The sequence below is a fragment of the Bacillus rossius genome, chromosome 12, assembly GCF_032445375.1.
Source record: "Bacillus rossius redtenbacheri isolate Brsri chromosome 12, Brsri_v3, whole genome shotgun sequence".
NCBI lineage: Eukaryota > Metazoa > Arthropoda > Insecta > Phasmatodea > Bacillidae > Bacillus > Bacillus rossius.
Window position 1 is genome coordinate 7123287 of NC_086339.1, and position 25584 is coordinate 7148870.

The 25584-nt window shown below is 37.8% G+C and overlaps 1 protein-coding gene across 2 annotated transcripts in view; it reads right to left on the reverse strand.

Moving 5' to 3' along the window:
- Positions 1 to 25584, reverse strand: part of LOC134537450 (uncharacterized) — an 80225-nt gene that overhangs the window by 35003 nt on the left and 19638 nt on the right. For both annotated transcript variants that reach the window (XM_063377901.1, XM_063377900.1), the window contains exons 3-7: positions 21956 to 22102; positions 20733 to 20913; positions 19257 to 19369; positions 9485 to 9765; positions 608 to 821 (exon numbers count right to left, since the gene is read on the reverse strand). In XM_063377901.1, coding sequence (XP_063233971.1) covers positions 608 to 821; positions 9485 to 9765; positions 19257 to 19369; positions 20733 to 20913; positions 21956 to 22102 — 936 coding nt within the window. The remainder of the gene's footprint in view (positions 1 to 607; positions 822 to 9484; positions 9766 to 19256; positions 19370 to 20732; positions 20914 to 21955; positions 22103 to 25584) is intronic.

A 25584-nucleotide genomic window follows, 5' to 3' on the forward strand; every position in this document is an offset into this window, starting at 1 on the left:
AGTACTAAACAGTACCTATATACATAGTATCTTTATACAATATCAGTAATTAATTCCATTATGGTTCCAGATTCTTAGACCAAGTAATTTCTGTAGACCAAGATTTTGTAGCAAAAAAACTGTCTGATGTTTTCAAAAACACTGTATCTTGGTATTCATGACCACCTGGCACCCGGGATTTGCAGAGCCCTGCATTATCGTTGTATTAATTCAAGCTCAAAACCACTCACCATCATCATCATCATCATCATCATCTACTTTCTATTTCTAGTGTTTGGTCCCAGCACAGAACTGACATCTTGGTAACTAGTCATCCACAATCTCCCTTTACAGTCACAACACTCGTCATTAACGCTCCAATATTTTCTCCTTCTGCCTCATTTTAACCATGAACAAAAACTCCACGAAGAATTTTTTTTTCATCATTGACGATTAAATAATCTTCAAAGACTTTATGATGATTTAAGACTCACATAAAATTTTTTTTTTCTGAGTTAATATTTCAATGGTTCTCATTGTATTCCAGTAAAACTGAGCACAATAAACATAGTTAAAACCCCCACCGGACCAGAAACAGTCGACAGATCGATCAATCAGGCCTACTCACCCGAGAGAGAACCTGCCCGATGACGCCAGTCCCACAGCCGATCTCCACGACGATGTCGCAGTGTTCCCGCCGCACTATCTTCGTCATCTCTTCGCAGAGGGTCGTCATGGCACAGGTGCCGGTCGAGAAGCCCGACCAGGGGTAGACGTTCACCTTCATGCCGTCAACACTTTCAACGATGAAGCCACACCCCATTATGCATCGCACCGACGTCCTGCAATGGGGTAACAAAATCATGCCACACCAGTGTCGTGAGAAACAAGAATGTATAATAGCCAGTAAGACTGTTTGACGCTGGGGTACTAGAGGCGATGAAGGGTTCGTGAAGAGAGAATGGAGCATTGACAAATGTACAGAACAGGAGCACCCAGAGAAACCCTACAGGTTTAAGTCCATGTACACCACGTTCTCACTTGTCAAAAATCCGGGCTGAAACCCACCAAGAAACAAGAGAAAAAGCAATAAACACAAATAAACACAAACAAAAAAAAAAGCTGCAAATGGATAAAGGTATACAAAAGTAAAACTAACAAGTTTCACAACACATTTCAAAGAGATTAAAGCAGCAGTAATATGATGTAATATTAACTTAAAGCTTCCACTTTGCAGAAAATGTGTAGCGGAAGTATCGATAAATGTAGTGGAGCAGAAGGAAATGCAAATGAAACTGAGTAACCATGCCCTTTCCTTTGATTAGAAATGTCTACCTGTGGTCACAATAACTCACCAGTGAAATACATCTCTAAATTAAACATATTACCTTACTTGTACATTCGCTGTACCTTCATACAGTAGAACCCCTCTAATCCGTTACCTTTGGGACTGGGGGTATGGTCGATACAAAAAAGGTAGGATTATCAGAAAAACAGAAAAATATGGATTTACAGTACAATAAACAAGCTCTGAACTCAAAAATTACTCTATTGTTCTCTACAGTAACAAAATTGGAATAAACTGCATAACAGCTGTTATTATTGAAAAAGAGCAATACATACAGTATGTATATACTCCAAAAATTTAAGTAAGCCTATAGTAAAAAAACTTAGAAAAAAATTCAACTATAGATTTTTGTTTAGCAGATGAAATTCTACTTAGCTTCAGCGTTCCTCAATTTCTTGATCCACAAAATGTCCATTGGTGTTGAGGCTGAGTTCTGCTCAATGTACTGAGGGCAATATCAAAAGTGTTCTTGGTATCTGCGTGAAAAATCCGGGTAGGGGGTTCGTCATCAACACCGTCCGAGTCCTCGTTCACAGTTTCTTCACCATTTTTTTCCTCCAAAACAGTGGCACCCATCTGAGCTCTTCACTGGTTTCACAGTCTTTGTCACATTGGGCAATCCCCTCAAATTCACTGGCAGGAACATTTGGTTGTATAGTTTGTAGATCTATTACGATTTCCTGCATGCCGTTTTGCTCGTCTTCGATGTGGTCACTTTCAGTCATAACTTCTGGCCAAACCTTACGCCGAGATTTTCGCAGCGTGCCATGTTTAAGTTGCTCCCATGACTCAGCAATCGTATGGACACCATCTTTGATAATGAGGGATTTCATAGCTTCAAATATATTACAACCTTCTTCGGACGTTTCTAAAATTGAGCTGATGTACTTTCTGCGATACCACCTTTTTAACACATTCTAACTCCCTGATCCATTGGTTGGATAAGTGATGTGATATTTGGTGGAAGGAAGATAGCTTTTATGTATGACCCTTTTCAATACTAATTCCTCCTCAGATAGATGTAAAGGTGCATTATCCAACAGCAATAGAGCACGAATAAGTTTCTTTGTTTCAAGTCTTTTTCAAAAGATGGAATGAACTCGTCAAAAAACCAAGATTTTTGTTTGCTGTAATAAACCAGCAAGGAAGATAAGTTTATGTTTTTGAATGCCCTAGGCTTCTTACATTTGTCAATAACGAACAAGGGAAGCTTGTGTGTACCATCAGCATTGCTGCATTTTTACAAGTTTTGTTCCCGCCACAGTTTCATTTGATGCAGCGAGCATTTTGTTTGGCATTTTATAGTTTAGGCCTGTCTTGCCTATGTTATAGAATTGGCAAGGTAACAGTTCACATTCTTTGACAATTTCTTGAAACTTCACAGAAAACTTCTTAGCTGCCTCAGCATCAGCAGATAGTTTTTTTTTACCATAAATTGATGCAATGATGGGTTTTCCAGCTATCAATCCAGCCTTCACTGGCTGCAATCTCACTTCTGGCTTCTGGTTTTTTGTGCAATTTTTTTTTATAATAGGCCCAGATATCGGGGTTCCTTTCCTTCTTTCTTGGCAGAACCACATCCATAAAGCATTGCCAAGCAGCAAGTTTCAGTTTTTTAATGTTTTGCAATTCTTAAGAGCGTTTTCACCATCTATCATCACTGTATACGATTCAATGTCTTTCCTATTTTTTCTCCAATCTCTTGTTGTCATAAAGCCTAAATTGAGTTCCTTGGCAATTTTTTGGGGCAATTCCTCTTTTCCCAGTCTTTGTAGCACTGCTAATTTTTCAATTAATAAAAGAGTAACATGGTTTATGTTTCACTCCAAAAATGTTGGAAAAACACACACAACTGCACATACAATGCAACCAAACATGCACGACAGAAATGATACGAGAGATGAGGGAGCACTAAAGCAGACACGCGATAACAGCAAGTAAACAACAATGGCGCGACGGGTGGTGAGTCAGAGACGAGTCTGGACGAGTGCGAGTCGAGCACAGTCGGATCAACCGGAGTGGCGGACCAGCCGAGGGAGGATGAGAGGGGTTCTACTGTACTTAAGTTACCAATATCAGCGGTGTTGCCATGAAGCAATTCCAGCAGGCTCGTGTTTGGATACAAGTATAAATTGGGTCGGCCTGTGAGTAGGCTGTCAGTTAGGTGGTGACAACCCTCACTTCAGCCATTGGTTGAATGGTGAGAACTCTCCTCCAGCCTGTTGGTCAGGTGATGACATTGTCTAGGCTAATGTTTAGACAGTGACCACTAATGACCAGGCTGGCGTTTGGGCGTTGCAACAGTCCGTCACACTGTCGGCTGGGCTGTCGCCTGGATGAAGAGAACTTTTGCCAGATTGTCGGCTGGACACCCAAGCTTTATTTTGGGTGGGAAACAAACAGGTGCTCGGTCAGGTGGTAACAAACCGGTACTTGGTCGAGCTATTTTGTCAGGTAGTGAGAACCAGGTTGCTGATCCGATGGTGGTGACCCATGGCTCAGCTGCTAGTAGGGTTGGTGATGACCATTGCCAAGGCTGTCATGTACAACCCTCGGTCAAAGCTGTTGATTGGCAGGAGAAACTGGCAGGAGAAAACCCTCCGCCAGGCTGTCGATCGGCAGGTGACAATCCTCCGCCAGGCTGTCGATCGGCAAGTGACACCCCTACGCCAGGCTGTCGATCTGCAGGTGACAAACCCTCCGCCAGGCTGTCGATCGGCAAGTGACACCCCTACGCCAGGCTGACGATTGGCAGGTGACAACCTTCTGGCAGGCTGTTGACTGGCAGGTGACTGCTCTCCACCAAGCTGTTGATTGTCAGGTGACAACCCTCTGCTGGGCTGTCGATCGGCAGGTGACAACCCTCTGCTGGGCTGTCGATCGGCAGGTGACAATCCTCTGCTGGTCTGTCGATTGTCAGGAGACAACCCTCCCCAGGCTGTCGATCGGCAGGTGACAACCCTCCCCAGGCTGTCGATCGGCAGGTGACAACCCTCTGCTGGGCTGTCGATCGGCAGGTGACAACCCTCTGCTGGGCTGTCGATCGGCAGGTGACAACCCTATGCCAGGCTGTCGATCGTCAGGTGACGACCCTATGCCAGGCTGTCGATTGTCAGGTGACAACCCTTTGCCAGGCTATCGATTGGCAGGTGACCACCCTCCGGCAGATGACAACCCTCCAGCAGGCTGTCAATCGGCAGATGACAACCTACCGGCAGGCTGTTGACTGGTAGGTAACAACCCTCAACCAGGATGTTGATTGGTAGGTGACATCTATCGACCTGCCTTGCAGTTGTGCAGCAGTGACTACCTGTTCAGTCTGTCCATTTGAGTTGTGATAATCCTACGCCAGTATATGGATTGGCAGGTGACAATTCTTGGTCTGAATGTCAGTGGGCAGTTATAACCCTTGGTCAGACTGTCAGTAGGGCAGTGAATTCTAGGTCAAACTGTCAGCTGGTCTGTAATAACTAATGTCAGTCGAGCAGTGACTACCTTGTGCTAGAGGAAGACAACTTGTTATGCTCAATGGGAGAAGCATTGTTTTACTATGTAATTACAATTTGACAGGCAGTCAAAACAGGTTGGCAGCTGTAGACCATTATTTACAAGAAACCTTTCAGAAAGCTGTATTATTTTATAAAATTATACTCCAACACAATGCAATTGACGATTGATGACATTCAACTTCTAAATGTATACTGGGTGATCCATCTTGGCCTTGTTAGGCGATCCATTAATTTTCCATCCATTTGGCACTTTGTTCATTTACTTTGATTTATGCCATCCATCGTATTTTAGTCATATCACATCACAAGGCATAGCTTGCAAAACATGCATTTCAACCATCGCTTTAGAAAGAAGTATTCCCTTTTATGTTATTCATGTATTCTTCAAACTTCTTCTTTCTCTTTTCTAAATCTGTTGATAACACAATGTCGTTGCTTTGGAAAAAATCCAGATGTGATTTAAGATACTGTATAAATATCTCCAAGTAAGGTTTAGCACTTAATGAGTATTTTTAAATTCTTAAACCTAAAATTGTAACATTTACTTTCATTATACAATCTAATATAATATAATATTTATCCCAATAACAATGCACATGTCTGAAGCAGTTAGCATACCTTCATAATCAGTGCAAGTGGAGGTTAGTTGCACGTGACTATCCAATAAGACACAACTCCAAAAATATATAGATAATTTTACCACCAGTAATGGCTGAAGACTTGGCAACGGCACATGAAAGAATCTGATTTGACCAAGACCTGATTTCCGAACAAAGTGAATTGCTGAACCAATATAAATAATAAAAATGGGATTTCACAACTGGTGAAAAATACAGTAATTTGACCCGCAAACAAACACTGCTAAAGAAAATAAAATTGTGAACGAGTCTTCCAGTACTCACCAGTTATTTGTAAGCATCTAACCTTGGTAACGAGCAACTTCATGTGTTTCATGTTGCAAATAAACTTATAATACAAAACTAGTACCTCAAATTTATTGTAGAATTCTTTAAAACAATGTAGAGCATAATAAATATATGAAAAGTATTCATTTTAGGAAAAAAAAAAAAAAAAAAAAAAAGTGAAAATCATTCCCTTTTTGAAAACTAACTATAATTCTGTTCGACAAGATGGTACTATCATTTTTGAGGTCGTACTTCTTTATGTGCATTGTGGGTGAAATTTTAGTATGCACCAGAAACGCAATGATGAGCGTGCATAACAAGTGTGCATTACACAACGTAAATCTGATAGGTTGATAGTCTAATGCATATGCATGGAGAAACTGCTATAGCCACGGGCCGAAGTTGTCAAGATGGCGGACCCACAGGGTACGTACTAAGAGTATTGGTGTGCCAAAGTAAACTTTATGGTAGTGAAACTATCCTGAAATACTTTTTGTAAACTTGAATGGTTATTAACTAAATAAAATAGTAACTTTAAAAAACACCTATAATTTAACGGCCAGAAAAAATTGTAGTGGGTCGAACATGGCGTCAAAGATATTCAACATTTTGATGGTTCTCTAAAGCATTACGAACGTCATACTATCTTTGAAGTATTTTTCAAACTTACGTTGCATTTCAATAAATCTTGGCTTGGATTTGATTTTTGACAAATAATTATTTTAAAAATACTGCACATCTTAATTTAACAGTTATTACTAAAAAAATTTTCACTCAAATATTAACCTGAAACATTTTAAAAACCACATAACACTAAGTAAATTTTTGGGTATTTTTTTTTTACTTAAACAACTGAAATCAGTCGGTAAATACTTACAAAAAAAATAAAAAACCTTAAACTTATTGAGCTAATTCAACATTATATATTATAATATTATAATTATTATGATGATATTGAAAATTTCCAAAAAAAAAAATTCTTCTATTGAGGTGATTTTAACCTCGTACCTCGTGCTTACGAAGCACACACATTACTGCCATGCTACCAAGACAGTTGGAAAACAGTACGGAGAATATGTATTATAATCTTGTAAAGCCAGTTTTTTTTATAGGTAATTTAAAACCTGGGATTACTTTTTACTGTGACTATTTCAGTTTACCTAATATATTCCAGGGTAGTTTCATTATAATAAAGTTTAATTTGGCACACTAATACATTTGGTATGTACCTTAATATTTACCAAAATGACGATTATATATATATATATATGTGTATATATATATATATATATATGTATGTGTATATATATATATATATATATATATATATATATATATATATATATATATATATATATATATATATATATATATGTATGTGTGTGTATAAAAATAAAAGGTTGAACCTCTCAAATTAAGTGTTTCAAAGGGAAAAAAAACTGGATAAGAAGAGAAATTTTCAACATTTGGCGTCAGAAAATTTATCCGTCAATGTTCGTGCCTGGCAACTGAATTGTTTTTATTTCGTATAATTGTAAGTCAAACTTAAAGATTTTGTTTCTAAAGAATAAAACATTGCTGCAAGTATTTAAGTTATTGACTGTGCAGCAGTGGATCTTAATTTCTTAAATCTTGTAATCACAATTTCACATTAAACTTTAAACTTAAAAAAAAAAAAAAAAAAAAAAAAACCTGTTCACGCTCTTAATTCTCTGAAAAATCCAGGTTTTCCCCACGTTAGTTCGAATTCCTTGATTTTTTCCTGTATTCCATATTTTCCCTGTCTGAAGCCAACCTGCCCAGCAGGTGGTCAAGGAAGGGCCGTTTTTGGAATAATGAGTCTGTCAGGGCCTATAAAAAGGACCGGTAGTTTAGCATGTTTTTAAAATTAACAATCCTATGAAATAAGTCATTAAATGAAGAGCTCACAGCTAAATAATAATGAGACAATTCATGGAAAGATACACGAAATCACAAAATATTATCTGCACATTTATATTGGTTTTGTAGACTGTTTTGCCAGCATATTTTTTTGCTAAGTGTATGGATAAATTTTATAAGCTCACAGCTGATGTTTCAGTTAGAAATGTGCTTGTTGTTTACCGTATTTAATCGCATAATGTCCGCCATCGCATAATGTCCGCAAATTTTTTTTTAAATACTTGAAATGGAATTTTTAAAAATCTGCATAAAGTCCGCACCAGACAAAGCAACCTTGGCCACCCCTGAAAGGCACAGTAATGGGATGGAAATTTACTGACGCTGTCAAAAATGCTTTGACCTTGAGTTGTTCATTTCTACGGAGCGGTCCGTCGCTGAGAGGGTTTGTAGTGTGGTGAAACCATCCAGACTCAGAAACTCAGAGGCTTTAATTTTGTTTTCATGTAAGATATGATACGCAACGTAAAGAAAACGTCAGCTGTAACAGAATGGACATAAATAAATTCTTACATGTCAGGAAGACAAGGCTCTGCTTTGTTTTTGTTAAAAATTCCTGCTCAGCCTTTTCCACGCTCTGCACTCCTTCCCCCGCTTAAGTCAAGCAGGGCAGGAGGGGACACGCATGCACAGACGTCTGCCGGTAACTTTTTTTATACACACAGTGGGCAAGGGACAGAGAGGGAGGTTCGCCGGCGCCGGCTAATGCAGACATTAGACATCTGCCCCATGCTGTTAGTGGCCATCTCAATGAAAGATTAAAAAAATATCTTTTCACGCAAAGTGTTTATTTGTGTAGGCTGGCTGCGGCTTCTGAACATAAGAGCTCACATGCGAGTGAGAGAAGAAAAAAAAATGAGTGGCGTCTTCCACTAATCGCGGGCACCCAATTATCTCGACACCTGTCACATTTCTCACATCCGCTGCGGAGGGTCACCAGTCACCAGCGCTCTGCGAAGTAGTGTGCTGCCATTAATATTTTTCAACTGGGCCAAGGGAAGGGTGCCAATTTTACGAAGCAGCGATTTTACTAATGCAATCCGCGGAACCATGAGCATACGTAAAATCAGGGTACTAGTAAACTAATTATGAGAGAACAATTTTTTTACTCTACACAAAACATGTAAAATTTTGAGGAAAAAATTTTTTTCCCGCACTTCACCTCATAATGTCCGCACCCCATTTTTTTTTGTCAAAAATGTAGCCAAATTACTGCAGACATTATGCGAGTAAATACGGTATTTATACTTCGGATGGTATTGACTCACTTCGAAAAAACCAAATTAATTTCAGTTGAGATTATCAGAAACGAGTGGGATGCGGTACACACCAGAGAACTTTCGGAACTCTACAACACAATCAATAAAACCGGCTGTACACCAGCAAGCAGACTGAAGTTCCCGGGAGACAAGAAAAAAAAATACCGGCGCTCAGTTTTGGCCAGGAACCAAACAATCTTGTAATTGATGGCTTTTTTTTTTGTCAAATTTCCCTTGCACTGCCACAGGAGCTAGCCGGATCATCACCACAATCAATCACGTGGAAAAGATGCATAGCAGACGTACCAACCTAGACAGATACTTACAGTTTGCTGCTGTCGACCGCGATTCTGCCAGTCCACCTTCCAAACTCTGCAGTGGATTAAACAAAATTGGCTGCATAAGTCTCGTTATAATTTTAGATGGTATTACATATAAAAATTAGAAGGAATGGTCAAGTGCACCCCCGTGGCACGGTTTGGACGCGACCCCGACCGTTGCCAAGCCTCAGGGCCTCCCTGGGGCTCCGCCCCGCCCCGCGCGCACCTCTCCGCGGCGCGGGTCTTCTTGCCGACCACGAGCCCGACGTAGATGCTGCTGACGAGGGCGTGCTGGTCCACCTTCCTGGAGCCGAAGCCGGTCAGCAGGATGTCCTTGACCTCGGAGAAGCGGGCCTCCGCCTCGCGCTCCGTGGCGCCGAACACGTCCACCTGCAGGACGGCCTTGCCCCTGACGTTGGCGACCACAGACAGGCCGTGGAAGTAGCCCTGCTGCGAGACGGGGTCCCACAGCGGCTTGCCGCAGCTCCGCATCACGTCTTCGAATGCCTGCCACAACAGCGGGACACAGGCCATTGGGACGTGACGCGGCGCGACGGGTCTTCCGCCGGCCGAAGGACGCCATCTCCGAAGCACTTGTCCGAGCCGCGGATGCCCGAGACGAGGTCGGAGGCCTCCAGATGTCTCGAAAGATGGAACAGATGCCCTGGAAGGCGCCCTGAGTAGTCTCGGAGCCGGTCGAGACGCCACACAGCAGCAACTCAAGTACGCAGGTATGCAAACGTAGGTTTTCTGATGTCCCAGTGCACGCGTGCCATCCAGCCCAATCATCTTCTCTACCCCTGCAAGTTTCCTAACGAACATATTTTTAACACCTTAATGTGTCCCCGTTAATTCAGGCAAGAGAAAGTGGATACATGTTGACTGAAGGATCATAAAATTATTTCTTATTGATAACCACATGAGTTGTTGCTTTGTAAAGCAAACTTACCTTCAGCAGCAGTTACCAGTGTCAATTCAGACAAATACATAACTTTTATGTTGATCTCTCACATGAAATTTGAAAGATCTATTTTTAAGACAGGAATCTTAAGGTAATGGACTAGCATTAAACCCTCGAGACTAAGAGCATTACATTTTTTTCTGCCAAAGCATTTGGAAGTTACCAAAAGTAAACACACTTATGATTTCTTTTTTTATAATTTTAGTAGTGGAATAAATCTCATAATTACTCGTGAGTGTGTAGGATTATTTGAAACTAAAATTTTCAGTAAATTACACGGTAATGCACTGAGAGAAAAGCAATGTGTAATACAGTGGGCATAAAAAAATAGTCACTCAGTGTTTTCTCAAAATTAGAATCAATGTAAGAGGGTTTAGAATTAAATTTAGATCAATGTTCTAGCAGGCAATGCCATTAAGTAGTTCATCTATGTTACATTAACCCAATATATTCTACACCTTATAAAAAATACTGATTTGTTTGGATAGTAATACAAATTACAATGACTATAAATGAAGTCTAAACCAAAAAAAAATGCCAAAACTTTTGAATTAAAATCATAGACGCTTTTAAAACTTATGCGAAAACAGAGTATGCAATTGAACAGGCAACCTCCACAAAAAAATGATTTTGAATTATTTTACGCACCAAGCAAAATGAACATAACACTAAGACATCACCCACAAGCATGCTTTATCAAATATTGCTCGCAAGCTATGCCAAGTTTTTACCACCAACAATTTTCTTAGGGTCAAAGTATTTTTTCTCAGGGTCAAAGTATTCTAACTCTCCAAAGCACAGGGAAACAGAAGTCAACCTGTTGCAGCACAACCTCACTGTGGTGCTGTGTATGTCAAAGTAACCTTAAACTTTTAATAGTTAAACCATATATATACACACACACGCACATAATTGTGCATAGTCTCCAATTCCATCATACATGGCACTTGTTAACACTGGGCACTGCTGAATTGGAAAGGCAAGTTGATTTGGCTTTATCATACGTCGTTTGAAGAAAAATCAACTCAGCCACGTAGACATAATGCCAAATCCACATCCCACTTTATCAAAGAAGCAGAAGAACCTACAAACAACACCGATGTTGTCTTATCCCATCGGCTTCGTTCCAGATGTAACCTGTGCGGACTATACCTCCCACGGCAACACCGTAGTTTGACACGCACCCCAACAGCAACTAGCCGGGAGTGTGATGGCGCAGATAAATTATCTTCTATTTGTGGTCCATACGAAAAACTTTGGGCACAACTTCACATGATGGACTGAGATGAAGGTGTAATCTTCTTCACAGCAGCGTAACAAAGATACAGTTTAAGAATTTCAATAACAAAAAAAAAATCTTAGTAAATTAAGGTTAAGAAAAAACTGCAGTTAGAATATAACCAGCAATGACATCATGTCCCATTCAACATGGTCCCCACAGGATCATGAAATTCTGTCCAACAGGCACTCCAGGAAAGAACAGTTAACTAATTTCACAAGGCACGAAAGATTCTGGTCAAACAGTAAATCCCAGCGGGGTATTTCATGCACATGGTCTCTTCTGAAGCTGTGAGCGAGCTTACGAACATAATCTTGGTAAATCTTGAACCCTGCACCTGGAGCTCGTGGCTAGCACGCTGGCACGGCGAGGGGAAGAGGGCTGGTTTCCGCAGAGTCCGCTAGTTGGCAGCCGCAAAGTAGGGTCTCTTTTGAGCGCGGTTGAGTTGGCAAAGTTGTCGGCCAAGCGCCTGACGTAGCACGGCGTAAGTAGACACTGACTCAAAACCCACCAGAAATGGGTGTGTGATGTACAATTGGTAATGTGTCTGTTATTGACACAAAGACCAAGCTTTTAGCATGCATCAGTATTTCATTTCCGGTTTATTAGTGTTTCCATAGGTTTCATAGATTTTTCTATTAGAATGTAAGTATGTACTATATGTTTTTGAATTGTTTGTGTTTGTAGCATCTGTCAGTATGGACAGCTCACCGTCCGAAGATTAACCATTAAACAAATAAAGAAATATTTATGTTTTATAAAAATCTTTTACACAGGTACAGAAGTTCACTGATGTTGGTGGCGATTCCTATTATTGAGACAAACGTCAGCCACACGCTTCTTTCAGCAGGTGATTTTCTTCAGGATGTCGCTTGCTTCTTTCTTCAGGATGCCACTTGCTTCTTTCTTCAGGATGTCGCTTGCTTCTTTCTTCAGGATGCCACTTGCTTCTTTCTTCAGGATGTCGCTTGCTTCTTTCTTCAGGATGTCGCTTGCTTCTTTCTTCAGGATGCCACTTGCTTCTTTCTTCAGGATGCTGTAACGGGTACCAGCCGGGGTAGACCAAAGTTGAGGTGAGCTCGACAAGCATTGGAAACATCCCTTCTTGGTTCTTGCTCATCTCGCAGATGTCGCTCAAGAGCAACCAGGAGTTCACGAAAGTCTTCATCTTCAAAATGGCAGCCACACCATTAGTTCAAAGCAAAGAAAGCACATGCTGTGGTCTATGGGAAGGCCTGTTACAATCCACACAATCATCAGGACCTGCATAAATAAAGTAAGTGTTCAATAAACCCAGGAAAAGTTGTTTCGTAAACGTTTAAGTATGACCATCTGTGATGAATAGACACAAGAATTTAATTCTTTATTTTAAAGCCAATATCATTTTTCAAACAGGAGATTTCGGAGTTATTCTATTTGTTCGTAAAGAGAGCATATCATTAATTCTATATGAACTTAAATGTTTCATAATAATTTTATCACCAAAAAAAGTTTCATATTTTGCCTTGTAAATGATGCAATTTTTACAGTATAACAACTTATAATAAGCATGCCAAACTTTGTACCTGGAACAATAAAAATAAACCTGGAAGTAATTGTGTGTTAAAAAATATTCCCATGTAATATGTAAAAATGTGATACTATGCAATATCAATTTCAAATAAAATTTTTATTTTTCTATAGTGTGACAACAAGCAAAAGAACCTGCGCAGATCTCACTGCCAGCAGACGGTCACATGATGAGCGCGTCAGGAAGTGGAGGGTGGAGACAGGCTGATAACACCTTCGCACTCGGCTGTCTCGCAGTCCGTATTACACGAACCGATCTACGTAATGGCTTCTACGTCGGGATTCAAATCACGTATTAAATCTGGCACGCCAGTGCGGGGACAAGCTCGTGATATTGTTTACAATGTTGCAACACATCTCAGCAAACACAAACAGTTGTATAAATTGACGTACAATGTCGCTGAAACATCAAGTGCTGCAACAGGTGTCTCAGTATCAACAGTTAGACGAATTCTAGCAGAATATAAGGTGAAATTAAAGAGCAAAACGAGTTTAGCTTTTTCGTTACCGACAGGTAAGAAAACAGAGCATAGGAAAATAATCGAAGTAGATGATTTTACATGCGGTGCCGTGCGGAGAAAAATTCACGAGTTTTATACAGTAAGGAAATCGGTTCCAACATTAAATAATTTGACTAATGCTTTGCAAGAAGACAACGTTTTGAACTGTAGCAGGGAATACTTGCGAAAGTTGTTGAATAGGTTAGGGTTTTGCTGGAAAAAGTGTCAATCAAAGAGAAAGATTTTGATTGAAAAGCCAGAAATAGCTGCTTGGAGAGGGCACTATCTTGAACAAATGCGTGAGTTACGTGAGGCTGGCAGAACCGTAGTTTATGTTGACGAAACTTATGTTCATGCAATACACAGCGTAAGTTCTTGTTGGCAGTCAGATATGGAAATAGGCGTCACAGAATCCATTGGGAAAGGTCCAAGATTAATTATTGTTTATGCGGGTGGAGAAGAAGGCTTTAATCCGAATGCTTTACTTATTTTTAAGTTAAAACAAAAATCTGGAGACTACCATGACGATATGAATTTTGAAAACTTTTCAATGAGGGTGAAAAGTAAATTACTGCCAAATTTACCTGAAAAATGTGTTGTAGTTATGGACGCCAGTTATCATAATGCACAGCTAAACAAAAAACCTACAGCATCATCCTTAAAACAAGACATCCAAAATTGGCTAGCAAAAAACAATATTTCTTTCTCTTTAACAATGACCAAAGTGAGTCTCCTGCTTTTAGTAAAAAGTGCGCCAGTAAAGAAACAATTTAAAATAGATGCGTTAATCACGGAGTGTGGCCATGATATCATTCGCCTGCCTCCATACCATGCTGATTTGAATCCGATTGAGCTGGTATGGGCAGACATCAAAAACAAAATTCGGGAAGGAATCTCTTCATCGCTAGATGATAAAAGAAAATTGTGTGAGGAATTGTTCAGCAGCTATTCTGTGGACAAATGGAAAGAGTGTTGCAAGCATGCGAAAAATATTGAAGTTGACTATGTTAACAGAGACAGGAGAATTGACATGGAAATTGATAATATAATAAATGTCGGATGTTCAAGTGACACTGACACTGCAAGCGATACAGACAGTGAGGAAAGCAGTCTTTGTGATTCGGAATAGGTGAGTATTTTAATTGTGGGCTAGCTTTTTTTCCTTGTCTAAGAAGTGGTTAATTTCTATGCCTGTTTCAATGTTTTGAAGCAGTACTTACATTTAAAATGGATTCTAAACCACTTCGGTATAATCTTTGCGCAAATATAATTTTTAACTTCCTACGCAATAAATTAGACTCGGTGAATCAAGTTTTTTTTTAGCCATGCATTTGAATGAGCCTTTAAATTTATATATTATATATATTTTTTTAAAGTTTTAAATGTTTGCGATTTAAACGGCGAGTCGATACATGAACCTTCAATCAAAACACCATCATATAATTAAACATCAAAATGGGAAAAACAATAACAAAATGCTATGCCATGAGGGACGTAGACTTTAATCTGGAAAACTAATTTAAAAATTCTGAGGCGCAATTTAGTTGCCACTGTGGTCAAATGATGAAATGAAATGCATAAGTACGCCGTTGGTGTTCGTGTAAGACGGGCTCGGGCATGACGGGTTGGTTTGCCACCCCTCCTTTCCCGCCGTGGTAGGGGAAGTCTGTGGATGCGCAGAGGAAAATCTGAGAACGCTCTTTTGTTCGTTGTCGCATTATATCTATTTAGTGTATACTTTTTGCTACAAACTTCTGGGTTAATTAAATGAATTGAATTTAATATATTCAAATATATACAGCGAAACCCCTTATTTACGTTACCGTTATTTACGTTTTCCCGTTATTTGCACTATATTCTTCAGGTCCCGTTTGGTTCCCATATAGTCCAATACAATACTTTCCCGCGAATTACGTCTCAAAAATCGAATCAATCCCGCTATTTACGTCACGTAACAACCATAAACAACCAGAAAATACCGTGGAGCTAGTAGGCAATGAACATTTTAAATAGCAAAATATACATATTTTATAACATGAAAAGTTGCTTTTATTTCTAAACATGTAATAATTTAAGCCTAGGCGTGTAAAAGTACGAGTAATTATAGCAGGAGACAATCTAAAATGCACGAGGGAAAAACGTAAACTCATGAATATACAAACATGGCTGCTTGTAAGTTCTGATACTGTATTTATGTCACAACTTAGCCGAAATACTGGTACGAGACATAAACTTCACAAGATAAAATGAGCGGTGTCTTGGTAACTGTTTTATACGTCTTTTATAATTTGGGAAGTATTGTACAGTTGACGCCATTTTTTTTAAACTAACCATTTATTTCTGGGGATCGTAAATAATTAATTATTGGTATCAAGACATCATGATAAACGTAAACTTGGACATGTCACGGCAGCGAGAAAACTGGTGCGTATACCAATAAACTGGTATTAGAACTGGATAAAATTGGTACACGGGAGGTGGAGCTTATATTTTTTTCCGCTAAGCTCGCAACTAATGGTTGGCGGCTGATGGCGTCATGAGTCTGGGCGGAGCATAGAGTTCGCATGCGCCGCCGCGTCGTTACAGCAGCTGACAGAGTACAATGACCTTTCTCCGCGTTTGGCGCGCTATTGACGGTAAATATTCATCAATTTGCGGCCTTTTCTTAAAAAAATTTTAACTGTGAGCAATGTGTATGTAGCCCGTATTTGTTATAAACCCTGCCGGTTGCAACTGTATTTATAATTTGGAGAGGCAAATAATCTCCTTGAACAGCCAAAAAAGCAAGCAGAAGAAAATTTCAAATTTATTTTTTAGGAAGTAATCAGAAAAACATTTTGGCTTTCATTCTTTTTTTATTTTTGTCAAATGTGGTAAATTAATAATTGATTAAATACTAAAGTAAAATTTGTTGTTAGTGTGTTTGTACCTGCATTGTAGTATGTGCTATTAAACAAAAGGAAAAAAATTCTAAATAAGGTAAACTGTACTCCTTTTTATACTTTTCCCTTTATTTACACTTTCCTGCTTTTTACACTTTTTTACTTTGTCCCCATGAAAAGTGCAAATAAGGGGTTTTGCTGTATATTTTTTTTTGTGATTCAAGTTAAGTTTTGATGAAATTTTTGATTTTAGTTGCATTTAGTGCTTTATGGTTTGTCTAATTTTCATTTCTGTGTAATATGGTGAATTGACATGCTTTGCGTTGTTAATCAGGTTTTATCGCTTGTCCCTAGTGATGAATGGAACTAATATGAACGTGCTGTATAAACACAAACTGGGAATGCTAAACTATTCACAGACCTGCCAACATTCAAATTTAAAAAATCATGAGGTCCTCGATAAAAATTTCCAGGCCCATAAATACAGGTTAGATATAAAAAACAACAAATGAGAATCTTTAAATTTAAGTGACATACCTGTGCATATGTTACATGGTCTTTGCTTCAAAATTTATTTCAACAAATTATAGGTTGCAGATTTAATTTAGTTGAACATAATTTAGCGCTGTCGTGTAGTGATCATGCAGGGCCGCAACTAAAAAAGATGTAAAATAACATTATGCTCGTGTAACACTATTATCACTGTTCACAGCAAAATTGATTTTTTTATTGGAAGCAATACACTTCACGTGTTAGTTGTGTTTTTTTGTAGCGACATGTTTCACAATGTCTCCTCTTCCACTATGCGAGATAGAAAAATCAGCACGGCACACGCTACAAAACGCAAAATTGCTTCCTTTACGTGACTCGAGTATTGATGGAAACTCGTTACTGTAAGCTTTCGTAAAATTTGTTTTGTAACTTTTACAAACAAAATCTTGGGGCCCCAAAAAATCGTGAGGAAACATTATTTTGGCGTGAGGGCATGAGATGGACCTTAAAATCGTGAGCCTCACACCAAAATCGTGAGAGTTGGCAGGTCTGAATTCAGCATACTGCAAAAAATATACTAGCAATACACAGTTACCGTCCAACTTCCTTACTGCAACACTTTACCCTTGGGTAGTCGCACACCTACCGTTCAGTGGTCAGATCCATCTCCCAGACGCACATGCTTGGTGATCACGAAAATGCATTCACAACAATTTTTTTTTTGTCAGCTCAGATGCTTGTGCAGTTGATGCACAAAGTGTGCACAAAGGGATAACATTGCTTTGCAATGCAAACAGTGAAATCTCTAAATTTTGGTAATTAACAAGAACTGTTTCTAACTTAAAATGTCTTGCAATGATTTCAAAATATAAAGCTAAAACATGCTGACACTAACTCTCGAATCAAGTATAAATGATGACTTGTTTACATATATATATACACTGAACTAGTAGGAAATCATTATAATCTAGGAACACACTGAAACCAAAAACTAATCTATAAATAGTTTAAAACCCAGTAGTGAGCAGGTTAGCAAAACACTATACCAAAGTAGTCAACAATGCCAGAGAAATGTTATTTAATTATCTAACTCAATGCCTGCAACATAAGCTAAGATTGTTAATTTTCTCAGGGCACTGCGATTTCATCCAGTACAAACAAGACTACTAAAGGATTTCTCTGTTTGCATGTATTTTGAATTTAAAACATGGATTTGTTGGTATGATTTCATAATCAATATTTTAACAATTATATCTTAGCTGAAAGAAAGTAAGTAGGACTGTGCAAACAGCTAGCTTAAATGAAACAAAAACAGTACACATTAAACATAAAAATCTTTTTTGAGGTTTAGCTCTTAATTAATATTGTTTCTTAAGTTAAGAATAGTCCCTACATCTTTCCAAATATCAAAAAAGCCAAAATGTTAAGTAATTGAACTTAAACAAAATATATTCACAACTCATAAAAATCCTTTTTTCGAGTTTGAAAATTTTAAAAAATTTTAAAAAAAATAAATATTATTTCACATGTGAGCTTCATTTCTGTAAATTTCAAGTAATTTTAAATCATTTTGCTTTGCGAATTGTCTCTGGTCTAAAATATTATTTCCGTTTAAGCTCTTTTGCAGTCGAGATCTTATATTATGTTTTGCATTTGAGTGTGTATTTCAATCTAAGCATCTCACATTGGAGGTGGTCTTATAAACGTGGTCATATTGTATGAAACTGCTTCACTTTTGAGGTCTAGTCTAGTTTCTTCCAAAATAAGTTTCAAGAATAACAAAGGTTGCTGTATAAATGAATTTATCCTTGCTACCTGAAACTTTATCTATGAATGCTGCTTATTCTATTGTATTCTGTATGTTAATATACAAAATAAAATTAAGACATCTATTTGCCTTAGATATTATTTGCATTCAACACGAAAATGTTACTAATCGATTCGAAAATATTCGACCAACAAAATCCACTATTCACACACCCCTAAATTTCACTGTAGAAACTTTATAACCATTTTTGCAGATTTTGTCACGAAGATTTCTGCTGTTTGTAAAATGTCAAGCATATATTGTCTCTCACTAGATGATCATTACTTATGTTTGAACAGATGAGTTAATGCATACAAAATGATTTTACTCTATTATTTAACAATATTTCTTCAAAAAATATTAAACTAGCCAAAAATTAATAATTTAAAATGGCAGGTGAGGCAGAGCCTGAAATGGCTGGCAGATGGAAGACACTGTAATGGCAATAAAAGTGGCCGTCCCTGAAACTAGTCTCTGAAGCTTTGATGAAGATAACCATGAACTTTACCCTGACGACGCTCTTGATCTTTGGAACAAACTTCTTTTCTCCGGACCAGAATCTTATGACATCATTGTTTCGTGGGAAGCCCAAACACAACTTGGTCGAGGATTTTTCGTAGCCTGCACAGAAACAAAAATAATCAATGCGGCCACATGAATATCCAAAGCTGCAGAACACACACAGCATAACAGTAACTTCATATTCTAACCACAAGGTATCACATTCCACTTTCCAACATGAAATATAAGAATTCAATTTCACCCTGGAAAACTTAATTTGGTGATTTGTAGATGTGACCTGCAAGTGTAAAACAAATAATGTATATCTGAATGGTTATCTACTATGTACAGTAAAACCACGTTGTTATGACCCCTTTTCAAGGTTCTGTATAAAAACTGGTGTTAAAAAGTCGAAAATTAGAAGGAAATTGGGCGAAAATTTTGTGTGTGTTGTGCGCTGTTTCTCTTGGTAAGAGGTACATTTAGAAACAAGATTTTATGGTTTTATTCTCAGGAAAATAGCATTTTTAAAACAAGAGATTTCAGTGTTGTTTTTATTTTTTATTAAACCTTTTTATTAAAAAAGGATAGCATATTACTGATAAAATTTGATAGTTAAATTTGATAATTTTTCCAATAGAGCATAATTTTGACTGATGTATGATTAACTTTTTCGATATAATTATTTGTAATAAGCAACCCGCCATACAATCTTGTCCCTAGCTGTGATGCAACAAACACCACCTCTCCCTTGATCGTCTTCTCTCTCCTGCCACAGGCAACGGTTCCATGGTGCCAGGTACTTCTTTCCGCTGACCGCCAGGTGCCCAGTAGCCAACCATTGTGATATCCATACAGTAAACATTACTAGTACAGAGTGGACACTCTTCATATCTTCACATTTTTTTTCTTCATAATCGAGCTCAAAGAATGCAAACTTGATCAACATAAATGCAGTTTTGTTTAGCTTTTAATAAACAATCAACCACATGGTTGGTGCGAAAAATGGCCAAATATGACATGCAGGAGTCGGATCAATCTGTTCAAAATGTTTATTACGACCCCCTCACCCCTCTATTTCGACCCTATTCCCAGGAACGGCGAAGGGTCGTAACAACATGGGTTTTAACGTATACAATAAATTTGTAATGGAGTCATGCCTGTGAATGGAATATTAGTTTCAAAATATAAAGTGCTAGTGGCATCAATCAATGTAATTTCTGTATCCGCTACCTGCTTGTTCTATTTTAATTGGATTTTGTAATACGAAAGAAACAGAGGCCACTTTTTTTTTTTTTTTTTAACTTTGGCTAACAGTTTGTTAGTTTGTCACAGCATCACACGCACTGACAAAATTGAGAATTACAGTAACACGTGTCGTGAAATAACATTTCGGACAGTTTCTTTCATCTCGGCTTTGGCCACATCACTCTAGCACAATTCAACCGAATGGTCGCTCCGCCGCTCGGGGCTTGCCACTCACCACTCAGCAGCTGGCACCGGCTCAGCAGGGTCGGCTCGGCCGGCTGCTTCAGGTCGAACACGGGGAACACCATGCCGTCCTTGCGCCGCTTCTCCGCCCAGCGCCGGTAGTCGCGGTTACACTTCAGGTCCTCCGACAGCGCGATCATCGTCTTCACGAACTGCTTCCTCATGACCATGAACTGGCCAGCCAAAACCATCTGATAACTACTGCATTTGCTGGTGCACACTTATTTTTATAGTCAAAAAAACATAATTATGTAATTTTCAAGATAATGATTTTGAAAGAGAAGAATTTAAATTGTTTAAAATCATTGATGTACTCACTAATTGTCTGATTATCCCATTTTTTCAGCATGTATTTATTAATTTATGTATGCAACTAGCAACTGTAAAACCTATTATATCTTTTTTAAAACATTCATGTATTTTCCAAAGTTTCATTGCTATATGAATTCAAAATCTTGCTCTGTTGAAGTAGACAGGCTTTCACACCCATTTCAAAGTTGAACATCGTCGCAGTGGTATTATGTATCGACATCACGCACAGCTTTGCAGCAGACGTCTACAGGGCTATAATTAACTGAGAACTTACAGTCTCCCAACTCTCAACCGATTCTGAACCCTCCAGAGGCCTGCTGAAAAACCTGAACAAAATGTCGGTGCACATTACAACTGCGACGCGACTCAACCTAGAAAGCCAATATAGTTTACTTATTTTATTCATTTACAACTTGCCCACTAACAGTTGTGAAAACTTTTATACTGAGCAGACAAATATATACAAACACAAGGATACACATGAATGACAGAAATGACAAGTACAATCAATGGGATGAAAGCTAGATGAATGATAACATGAACAACAAAAACAGAACAAAGTAATATAAAAACAAAACGAAAGTGAAAAAATAAACAAAAAAAACATAAGCAAATGGAGAGAAAAATAAACAGAAACACAAGTAATTCAATAATTACAGAGCTAATAAATTGTAAATAAAGTTTGAATTCATCACTTGCATAGTTGTTTATTCAATGTAATTTTATTTGTTAGTAATGTGGTGTGATAATTTCATTCACAATTTTGTTTAAGGCAACTGCTACCATTAGTGGAAGAGCGTGGTTCAAACTGGCGGACTTTGGACTGACCACCGGCAGTGTCTGAAGTTATCATATTATATGATAGGAAAAAACATAAATTGTAAACAATAAAAATACACCTACCGCTTTATTTGGGTCCAAGATTGAAAAATCAATTTCTTCATCAGACATAAATTTCTTGTAGTCGGTCTTCTCATCAGAAAGCTTGATCTTTTTCTCTTCTGGTTTTCTTACTGCCGTGCCTATGCCCTTCCTCTTGAGTCCCGAGCCCTGCACACGACAAACAAGCACTTCTGCACCACCATGAATGGCCGTTTCTGCCTCCCAGGCCGTACTAGACTCAAGGAGAGGAACTGGTTTAAATTTATTTTCTATGATGATTTCAGCCGATCTACACAGCAGTAATAAGCTACCCCGTTTCTATAAAATTAACCCTACGTGATTTGATACATATCATACTGACCCCAATCAAGGAAAATAGTGCCCATTAAGTCCATTTCTACATTTCCAACACTGCCCTAACACAAATTTTCCCACCTTTTAAAAAAATGCTGCCGTGTGTTGAAGGCCTTTGTAGGAGACAGCTATAAACTAACCCCAAAGTAGACTACAAGAATGGTTAGTTTAGTAACATTTTCTCTATTGTGTTGTTAGTAGTGATGGGTAGTGGAAAGTTTCCTGTCAGAAATTTCCTGCCGAAAACTTTCAAAAATGGAAAATTTACAGATCTCATGGAAACTTTGAAAAATAGTGGAAACATTGGGAAACATTGAATTTTTTTTAGCTGTAACAGTTGAGTGCTGTTGAGTATGTATGCAAAATTTCAACCGATATGGAACACATTGAGGAAGGTATAGTTTTAACAGAGTTAGCTCAGTACCGAAGTAGAGAAGGTATGTGGGCCAAAGAATTTCTTTGGATGGCGCTTGAAAAAGGTAAAATTGAACCCTGTACTTGGTGGAAAGGTCTGTGTGGTCATACACAGCTGTCAAAAGTAGCAAACAGAATCTTAGGTATGCCAGTAACCTCTGCTGCTACAGAGAGGTCTTTCAGTACACAAACAAAACTAAGAAACCGCTTGACCACTGAAAGAGCAGGTAAAATATCATTCATTGCCCACAACTGGAAATTGTGTCACCACATCCTGGAGGACATTGAAAAATTGGAAAGGAAAGATTCTATTACTGTCATTGTGGAAGACAAATGTGAGAAAGTATATCAGAAGAAAAAACTACCACAGTGTGTTTTAAAAGAAGACAGTGCATCTTGTTCTAACAATGAAACAGAAGAGGAAGAAAACAGTGATTTCAGTTATGAGGACAATGATGATTTCATTGGTTTATAAGACCCAATATGACTTAAATAAGGACATGTTTGTTTCCAATTCAGTTAAAACTGTAACATGTATGATTTCTTATTATGAATGCAACTAATTGTTGATCAATATTTTTTTTAGTGTTCTATTTGTTACAACTTATTTTCTTTATTTCCAATCAGTTGATAAATTGTAATAATATAGTGTTAATATTTTCAAATCTATGTAGTCAAATATTTTAACTGTGATTGACCAGGTAATTGTTTTTTCAGGAGGAATCATTTCTGTTAAATCTGCAGTTAAGTATTCTTTACCTTAATTTTTCTTCCACTACATTAGCTTTTTGTAATGTTGAAAGCAGCTGATTAAATAATTTTCAGATTTAAAAACTGATTAGGCCTACTTGCAATGAATTTGTGAACTGTATTTGTAAAAAGAATAATTCCACCTAAATGTTGAAATTAATTTATAACAGCACCCACAGTAAATTCTACATTGCTAACGAAAGATATTTTAATGTCCTCTTAATACTGCAACTGTGAATATTGTATTTTACAATATGAAAATTTCATACAGTAGAGACAGTCACATGTCTAATTCTCTGAAATGGTTATTTATAAACCAAAATCAAAGTTTCCTAAAATTTCCTATGTTTTTCGGTTTTTGGAAAGTTTCCATGAAAATTTCCAGGAAAATTTCAGATAGATAAAATTTTGGACATTTACCCATCCCTAGTTGTTAGTAAAGGTAGTTATTTTACTGAAACGGTTAATCATTCTAATATGTGCTTGTGGATTAATATGATTCATATGAGCCAGCCAGCCAGCCAGCCAACAGCTCCTGACCTGCAAGAGATAAAACTGTGCGCATATCGTTTACCTCCCAACCACAATCTCGACATACTTTTATTTATATGGCTGCAAGTTTATCTCAGAAAAAACGCATCTCGCAAACATCTGCCAATGGTAAAGTCTTTTCGTGGATAAATCAACTTTTTAAAATATTTTTAATACGAGTAATACGAGATTGTCAATGAAATCAAAGACAACTCTACATTAACGGAAAAGTGAATTACAAAAGTGAATATCCACCTGCACTTACTATTTTGAAAAAATGTCATTATTATTGGACATAAAACTATAAACCGATGTCTTACAAGGTTGATCTCACGCCGGAAGGACTTTTATCATTCGCAACGGCAAACCTGCCACCAAGGGCGGCACAAGGTGGTAGTGTGAAACGGAACGCTAACCCATTGCCAAAGAAACAATTCAGACCATGTAACAAGACATTGCGTTAGTTATAAGCTTCTCTGTTACAACAATTCAATATCCAAGCAGTAAAGTGATACGCAGTACAATATTCTAGGAGTTAAAAGATTATATTCTCTGAACACTGAAACGGGGAACTACCCGTTTCCCAATCCAGCTATCCATTTACAGACAATGCGCACGAGCCTTCCTGCCGCAGCCAATCGGCGCGACACTCCCCTTGATATCCCAGAATCCTAAGCTTCCAGTTCATAAAACAAAAATGTTGCCCGTTACGGGTGCCAGCACTACAACATGACAATCTGTATGCTGCACCACGACGTCAATCTCCGAGCTCCAGACTAACCAGCACCTTACATATTTCCCTTCCTGGAACCAAAGCTGCCTGCAGGCGCGAGCGACAATGTGGGTTAAGGTTCCACAATAAGGAGTCAATGTTAAGAAAAAAGTCTATCAAAGCAAAAATTACTAAATGTATTAAAAAAGTAATAAATTAAGTTGTTTCTTTAAATGATGGTTGTCCCTTACATCCGGTGGATACTATCCAAATTCATAGAAATATTGTTACATTTAGCCATTTAATATTTGACATGACCACCATTGTTGTGAATTATTGCATTATATGCAAGTAATTGTGTGCATTTTCTTGATATTTTCTAAGATGCCTACAAATTTAAAACAAATTGTAAAAAAGAATTTTACCTATACAGTAGTATTGCACATTACGTTGTTCTCTAAACCAGTCTTTGGTAAATCAACAAAAAAAATTTTGTACTTATTTTAGTGAACTATATAGTTTCAGAAAATTATTTAAGACTACTCCTAAAGATAGTTTAAAAGTTATGGGTCTTAAATTATTTTTATCGTGTCATTCTGTTAATTCTCCTTAGATATACACAAAAAGGGAATATTTTGGTATATCTGGAGTTAATGTTTTTGTAATGGTTCAATAGCTACAGATTTTTAAAGGTTTTATAAAATGACCTAACTTTGAGCAATTCTTTAAGGTAAAAAATTCATAGTGAAAAAAATGGGTTAAGATATGGTTACAATTTTGTTTCACCAAAGAGAAAATACCAAGGAGAATTAAATGCAAGTTTTGGGGAAAAAAATATAAACTTAAAAATTTGTTGCTTTATCATTTTGAAGTTAGATCTAAAAATGTG